The 8,154-nt window shown below is 40.5% G+C and overlaps 1 protein-coding gene across 1 annotated transcript; it reads left to right on the top strand.

Annotated features, from left to right (window-relative positions):
• loxa (lysyl oxidase a) lies at window positions 1–6,615 on the top strand. The gene is made up of 7 exons (XM_084935103.1): window positions 1–942; window positions 1,247–1,355; window positions 1,813–1,944; window positions 3,406–3,562; window positions 5,346–5,441; window positions 5,546–5,661; window positions 5,779–6,615. The coding sequence occupies exons 1-7, from the start codon at window positions 324–326 to the stop codon at window positions 5,783–5,785; spliced, it is 1,236 nt and encodes a 411-aa protein (XP_084791229.1). The 5' UTR covers window positions 1–323; the 3' UTR covers window positions 5,786–6,615.
• Window positions 6,616–8,154: the final 1,539 nt, after the last annotated feature.

The following is an 8,154-nucleotide window of genomic DNA, read 5'->3' as shown; positions in this document are numbered from 1 at the left end:
CTTGCCAGACTGAGCAGTTATCAAACACTCTTGGCTGGGCACGATCACACTTCCAGTTGTTATATGAGCAGCAGCACTAGATTGTGCAACAGAACCAGCAACTCTAAATGCTTAACTCCTCCTCCTCGTCATCATCATCGCCGTCGTCTCACAGAGCGCATCTGCTGCAGAGCGTTATGAGTTTACACGGATACACTGAAACTTAGCTTTTCCTCACTGCTCACGGAATATCCTTCAGACATAAATGAAGGATAACTGAGTCAAAGACAACCTCGTTATAACAGTCGCTTTGTCACCGTCGGTTTCCTTTAACCGTGTGCACAATGGGATTGCGCGTGTTTGGCACACCGCTTTACGCATACTCCTGGGTCTATTTACTTGTTTTCATCCTGCAGGCTGCTCAGTCTCAAAGGAATCCGGGAACACAGCAAGGGAATGACCAAAGAGGGGCCCTCCGGCAGACGCTACAGTGGTCACACAACGGCAAGATATTTAGCATTCTAAGCCAAGGGTCTGAGTATCAGCCGGCCAGACGCAGGGGCGCAACGCAGGAGCAAGTGCAGGAGCGACCTGTCACAATCATCCGGGATGCGGACACCCAGAGACAACCGGTGGCCCAGCAGCAGCCTCCCCGGCCGGCCTCCAACCCGCAGGGCCAGCGCAGCCTCCCGCTGCCGATCCAGAGGCTCGTGAGAGGCCAGGAACACCGCCAGCATCACCAAGCGCGTCCCGGTGAGCGCACAGGGACGCAGAGGAGCCGGAGAGTAAATGATACCCAAGAGCAGGTCGATGTCAGGAGAGAAGACATGATGGTGGGAGACGATCCATACGATCCCTACAAGTCCATTGACACCGATAATCCATATTACAATTACTATGACGTTTACGAGAGACCGAGGGAGAGAGCGAGACCCGGATATGGCACAAGGTATCATCAGTATGGTAAGAATGGGAAAAGTGCCCTTAAGACATTTAAATTAGCAGAAAGATAGTTGTTAAACACAGAGTGGAGCAGGGAACTATATGAATAGCTACTATATCAAAATATTAACATTAAAACATAAGATGGAAGCATGTTTCATATCAAAAACAGTCACTCAAGTAACCAGTTTGTCAATTAGTGCCTCTTTTGCCTCTAAATTTCAGCATTTTTTGCTTTTTATGTGTGAAAAATTTCCTACTTGTTGATCTGTTTTTATTGCATTATAATGGAGATTATGTGTCATCATTATGTGGTGTATTGTAGGTCTCCCTGATCTGGTTCCTGACCCATATTACATCCAAGCCTCGGCCTACGTCCAGAGAGTCCCGATGTACAACCTGAGATGTGCGGCTGAAGAAAATTGTTTGTCAAGGTAGACTGCTGTCAGGACTGGTCCACGAGGAGAAAAAAAAAGTGAAAGAAAAAAGCGCACCCGCTTTTGAGTGTGATTCAGAGAGTTCTCAGCCATAACAACCACTTTAAAGTGTTTGCGGGTGAAAGCTGCCCAGTGGGAGCATGAGATGAGGTAAAATTAACCAAATCCTGCCGCTGATGGTGCAGAGGGGGTGGTGTGGAGGATTTCTGTAAAAGTTTAATCATAGCCTCCTCTGGGAGAGAAAGCCTGAATGGTAAACACATTATTGAAAACTAACCCAAACAACCACTTTGCCTTTTAAAAAAAATTTCCACCCACCATTTACACATGAACTGGCTCAACTCAGAAGAGGGTATGTAGCAGGGAAAATAAATCTTAGTGACATCACTGTGTCCACCTATAATAGTGTTTTTGGGGGGGTTAAAATCTTTTTATCTTTGTATCCTGTCTACAGTTCTGCCTATAGAGCACGAGACTACGATAGCCGCATGCTGCTGAGGTTTCCTCAGAAAGTCAAGAACCAGGGCACCGCAGACTTCCTCCCCAACAGGCCACGTTACTCCTGGGAGTGGCACAGCTGTCACCAGTGAGTATAATGTCATGCCAGTGCTGTCCACCTCATCGTCACTCAGACAAAGAGTCTCTGTGACATGTCGTTGCATTAAACTGACACCCCAAACTGACTTTATGTGCTCCTTTTTGTCTTCATGAGACAATTGTTAAGGTGTCTGCACTGCAGTTTTTCCAGGTATATGAGGTTTCCATAAACCCAAAGAACCAAAAAAAAGAAAAAGACACACATGTATAGAAAAGCTTGAGATGATTGTTTCTCCAGATACTGCGGGGGGGGAGTGAAAAGTGGTTTGATCCAGAAAATATTCAAATATTAATGAAATTCTCAGAAAAAAATGGGTGTTTGGATGCATTTACAGTACATCTCAGCTTGACTCTGCATGCTAAATAAGAACATCAGAAACACAGCTGAAATATCAAACATACTGAGTGTATTAATATATAAATACATGAACTTAGGAGGGACTTTTTAAAAGACATTTAAATGAACAAAAACCAGCTCTAAACTCAGTCTGGGAATTCTGCCCTGAGTGTGAAGTGAGAAGCTTTGGAAAGTCACATCTCAGTCCATCCATCATTCCATCGACACTTTTTCTTCTACTTCCAGGCTGATGTTTATCAAGACTATGATTTAAAGAACAGGGGCGGTGTTTGGACATTAAAAGTGTTTTTCAGGAGATGCTACCAGAATTACTGGTTGTCTGTTGCAGTCTGCAGTTGTGGTATGGCACCCCCTGTTGAACCACAGCTGTGTTACTTTTGGCTGTTTTTATATTTTTGCAGAGATTTGATATCTGGAACAACGTCTCAACACAAGTTTTAGCTGTATCTTTAGGCATTTGAAGAGGAAATCTTCTGTTTTTTCAAGCTCAACATTAAGACACAAAGAGCCTGTCTTTTCAATCTAAATCTAAAGTAGCCTAATTAAACATTTCATTCATTTACATCTGCAAAGTCATTAAAGCTGTATGACGAGGATATTATGCCCAAAAGAAAACCTGCTAGTATTTTTGTCCCATGTTTGAACTTACAGAAATGTGACTGGTGTTTCCAGAAAAACTACCTCAGTCCATAGTTATGCTGTGAAGCAAGCGGTCCTCTGAGCGACTCCCCAAGATGGAACACTTTTGACAGAGAGCCAGGAAACCATTTATGTAGACTCTATAGATATTTTTCCGTGTTTTGAAAGTCAGCTGATGTTAAAAACCAGATTGCTTTTGTTTCATTGAACGAACTCTTTCTTCCTGATACTGGAGGTGAACCAGATGCTTATTCCTATAACCGTCTACATGAGGAATAAAATATAGTTTTAGTCACTGTGACTTGAAGCCTTTTGATCCAAATGTATTTGACACATTAGTCTGCGTTTATTGGCTCACGAATGAAAACCTTTGAAAACTTCACACTGATGCGAAGTTCACTGAGTTTAATGACTTGTTTCTTCAGTTGCTGTCACTGTACTGCTGATCCACAGGCACTACCACAGCATGGATGAGTTCAGCCACTACGATCTGCTGGATGCCACCACTCATCGGTCAGTGGCAGAGGGCCACAAGGCCAGCTTCTGCTTGGAGGACACTTCCTGTGACTATGGATACTACAGGCGATATGCCTGCACCTCACATACTCAGGTCTCAGAGATAAGTGCTGTAAATGTAAATGTAACTGTAAAGGTTGTACCTTACTTTGAAAAGGGTCACATGACAAGACTGCACATATGTGAAAGGTGTTATACGTGGTGATGCATCCACAGAGGAAGGAGAAAGGTGACCATCAGCACATTTAAGCACTTCAGAGTCTTTCAGGTTCATTGCTTTAAATTTAAAGGTCAGCTTCACTCTTTTGGCTCAGCTGCAGCAATTTAACGCATGAAAGTATTTAAAAATCATAAACTACATGTAAAATATGTACTAGCTACCATGACAACCAACATTACGATTTAAGAAGCCTCATTCTGAAGCCTAAGTTTGAGCGTATTGGGTGTTGCCTTCTTAGTTTTCTGAAAACTGTGTGATGAGTGAGGGGAAGCTACTTTCATGTGCAGTGGTTTACATGTTCGCCTAACATGTAAAAAAAAATCCCCTATTTGAGACCATTAATAGACACAAATCCCTTAGGGGTTGCATGAGAAAGTGCATCTGGTGTAGAAATTTGCCAGATCGCTGATGCGCTGCCATCTGCTGTGGCAACATCTTTTAGAGAAGTGTGTAACTGTGAGATCACAAAGTAGCAGCTTGTTCATCATAAGGTAGCTGTGCCCTAAAGCACACCCTGCTTTATTGTCCTCTAGACTTTAATGGAGACTGTGTTTTACAAGGTGACCATCATTATGTATTTAATAAGATCTGAAACTAGCGGCTGAGTCCGTAAACTCCTCACTGAGTTCACTCAGCATACAAATACACATAGGCAGCAACGCTGTCTTCTGTAAAGAGATCGTTCTGTAGACAGAGAAGTCGTCTGCTGCCGCCTTTTAAAAATGAATCCAGGTTAAGCTGCTCAGAAAGCATTGGTTTGCATTTAGTAGAAAACAGCTCAAACGTTCATGCTTTATCTGCCAGATGTACAGCTGTTTCCTAACAAGTTCACTGTGTAAACAACTTGTTTTGGCTGCCTCAGTGCCACAGTGTACTAAATTTATCCAGTTAGCTCCTGTTAGAACAAAGTTGGAAAAACTTTGAATTTTGCAACTAGCTGCTGCTTTACAAGCTCACTTACTATATACCTCTGTAGAAACCATAGTTTTTATTTTTGACTTGAATTTCATGGATTACTTTTTTGGTGGGAACTTCATTTTTATAGGAAATCACACTAACAATAGATCTGTTATACTCAAGTATCCCAGTACAGCACAATTCAGTTTGAAAAGTTTTTTTTGTAATTCCTTGGCAGATTGCATTTATAAGAGACATATCTGTGAGCTCCCAGACTTCAGTACCTCTGATTCATTTAGATTCTGAAGAATCTGACGTATTATTTGGTTTCTTAAGTGTCTAAAAAGGAGAGTTGGGCTTCATAAATAAGCGCTGCTGTTTTCCCGAGGCTCCTGCGTTTGAGAGAACAGCTTTAGAATTTCCTTTCTGCATGAGCCAGTTCTGATGGTGATTTAATGATTTCCTGTCTCTCCTGATGATTCACCTGCATGACCGTCTGTGGTCAGTTTTTCAGCACGTTGACTAATTTTCCATCAGTTTTTTTTCGTAATTTTAACTTGTATTTTGGTCTCTCTTCTTGTTGACATTGGATCCAAAATCACCTCCAGGATTAAACCAAAAACGTTCTTTGTATATAATGACGGGAAAAACAGGTTGAAATCAAATACTGTTTTGTTTTTTTGCATGTAAAAGAACATTAAATGATTTAATATAAAGTTTGCTTATACTTTGTTTTATATGGATGCTGTCCAACGCGCAGGGCCTGAGCCCGGGATGTTATGATACCTACAACGCAGACATCGACTGCCAGTGGATTGACATCACAGATGTGAAACCTGGCAACTATGTCCTGAAGGTTTGTTAGAAATACCACGACTTCCTCCCAAAGCACCTTTAAAAGAGTTTCATTTATCAATATTTCTTCTTTTACTAACAGATCATTAACCATATTGTCCACAGATCAGTGTAAATCCTTACTACCAGGTTCCAGAATCGGACTACAGCAACAATATTGTGCGCTGTGATGTTCGCTACACGGGCAACTATGCCTACGTGTCAGGTTGTCACATGTCAACGTAAGTACGATGTCTGAGGTGACACTTTTAGTCCTAATATTTCTCACTGTCTCCATCGGTTATTGTGTTTTTATTCAGATTTTCACACAGAAACTATTTACGTGTTCACTTTTTTAGATATTAAAGAACGACAGTCATCCACAGCGGCTCAGCGGACACACTGTGTAAATGACAAAGAAGAGGACTGCACATGAAGGCATATAAAGCAACATAGATTTAAAAAAAAAAAAAAACAGGTTTTTTTTTGTTTTCTTAAGACATGCATTCACTTTAAAATGTAATCACTCCCAGTTTAGGAAAGAACAAGTAGGAATCATCTGATTATTATAGCAGCAGATAAAGTTGAATTTTTCTTTGCTTGTGTGGGAAGAGAAATCTTTGTTTTTTTTCCTTAATGAAAATCATATAACCTCAGCTTTGTTTTTTTGCTTTTTTTTGGAGGGGGGGTATTTTTCATAGCTCATTTCTGTTGGATTGTACTGTATGCTTGCCTTTTACTGCCACTTGTTAGAAGAAATAAAATCCATAAAAACATGAGCCTTAAAGAAAAAAATCGCAGCATAAATCATGTATATCACAATGTTATATTGAACCCAGTTGTTTAAAGGAAAATATATTTATATGCAACAGATGAAACTCTCTTTACGCAAGAGCTTTTGTTGAAACTTACTTGAATAAAACTGTAATATTGTATCAAAGTTTTAGGCTGATTATTGTGATCGTGGTGACTTTGTTTCCAACATGTATGTATATGTTATTGTCTTTGATTAAGCCACTGTTTCTTTTTTTAAAACTGGATAAAATTTCTGAAAATAGCAAAGAAAAAGCTGATTGTTTTAATGTGTCACGCTAATATAAAGCAGAGAAAAGCAGCACAGAACCACTGCAGCAAAACAGAGACTCTCATTTCTTCACTTTTAGTCCCTCTTATTAAAAATTACTGGAAAGATAGATTTCTATTACCTTCCTAGAGTGGTGAGCACCCATCAAATACACTCTTGACTGTTTGTAACACAGGCTTTGCATAATAAATTTGTAATGTCAATCTGCAATATCACTACTGAAAACCCCGTGATGTCATCAAAGTTGTTTCCTGAGTTGGCAAATTTCCTTCAGTGCGAGGGAAACTTTCCACATGCTACACATCACGTATAACTGGTATCAGTGCCTGATGTCAGTGTGAAGTCACTCTTTACACAATGGTATATATAGTTCTACGAGCATATATGTTTTCATGAGTTTCATGCACTTGCTGTAACGTTTCCTGGGTGACTCTGTTGTCAACACCATAACTAAAGGCTGGTTTAAAAGTACATATTCAATGACACACAATGAAATACGTCTTCATAGATGTTTGAACTGGTTAAAAGTATTGTGTATTTTACTGATAATATCACTCAGTATTATTTATTACTAGTTCATTGAGGTTTGCAGGCATTCCTTTATACTCAGCTCTCTTAAGGTCCCACCACAGCACTGATTCACTCATTCAAACGACACATTGATTCTTTTCTTTTTCAGCAATTCTGTTGTAGATTTGCTGCTGTGCTTGTGATCATTGTCCTGCTGCATGATCCAATTTCAGTCAAACTTTAGCTGTCAGAGAAATGGCTTCATATTGATGTCTGCAAGGTTCCCAAGTCCTGCAGCTGTAAAACAAGCTAAAATCATCACCCCTCTACGCTTCACAGTTTGCATGAGGTGTTTTGTGCTGATATGCTGTGTTTTATTTCCTCCTGCATGGTGTTGTGCATTATTGCCAAACATCTACACTTTGGTGTCATCTGTCCAAAGGACATTGTTCCCGAAGTCCCAAGGTTCAGGTGCAACTTTGCAAGGTTTAGCCATGATGCCAACCCTTCAAACAAGCCATACTTGTTCAATCTTTTTCTAATTGTAATATTGTGAGCTTTAACACTTAACATGCTAGCTGAGGCTTGTAGAGCAGAGTTGTGTTTTTGCTGTTCTTCCAAGCATTTCAAAGTCTCGAAAAGGATGAGGTTGGAGCTGGAAAAGAGGAAGACCACAGAAAAGATTTGCACATGTAGTGAAGGAGGACATGCAGATTACTGGGGTGTCAGCAGAGGATGGTAGAGATAGAGTGAAATGAATGCAGATGACGGGCTGTGGCAACCCATAAACTGAGCAGTTGAAAGAAGAAGAAGAAAATATTCTAACCCAACATTCACACACTTACATATATGGATCGGAGGCAACTCAGAATTCAGTATCTTGCCCAAGGATCCTTTCTCATGTAGATTAAAGAAGCCAGGGCTCAAACCACCATCCAACTAGCAGACAGCCTTCTCTGTCTCCACAGCCACCACAGATGCTAAATTATCGAAATAACAATAAAACCGAAGCCCATGACATTAAAAAATACACAATTTGACACAATGTACCCATGCCCTTGCTCCTCTAATTCCTGCCTGTCGAAGTTAATTAATTGTTTTATAATTAAAAGGAAAGACATTCACGATTAAAAATGACCCC

This window comes from Perissodus microlepis, chromosome 7 (genome assembly GCF_051167445.1).
Source record: "Perissodus microlepis isolate ML-2025 ecotype Zambia chromosome 7, ASM5116744v1, whole genome shotgun sequence".
NCBI classification, from domain to species: Eukaryota; Metazoa; Chordata; class Actinopteri; order Cichliformes; family Cichlidae; genus Perissodus; species Perissodus microlepis.
This window is presented reverse-complemented; position numbering and strand designations above follow the sequence as displayed.

Excerpts from the sequence above, each read along its gene's own strand:
- loxa (XM_084935103.1), top strand. The coding sequence starts at position 324 with ATGGGATTGCGCGTGTTTGGCACACCGCTTTACGCATACTCCTGGGTC. Across the intron at positions 943-1,246 it reads CACAAGGTATCATCAGTATG|GTCTCCCTGATCTGGTTCCT; the intron begins GTAAGAATGGGA and ends GGTGTATTGTAG. Across the intron at positions 3,563-5,345 it reads CCTGCACCTCACATACTCAG|GGCCTGAGCCCGGGATGTTA; the intron begins GTCTCAGAGATA and ends TCCAACGCGCAG.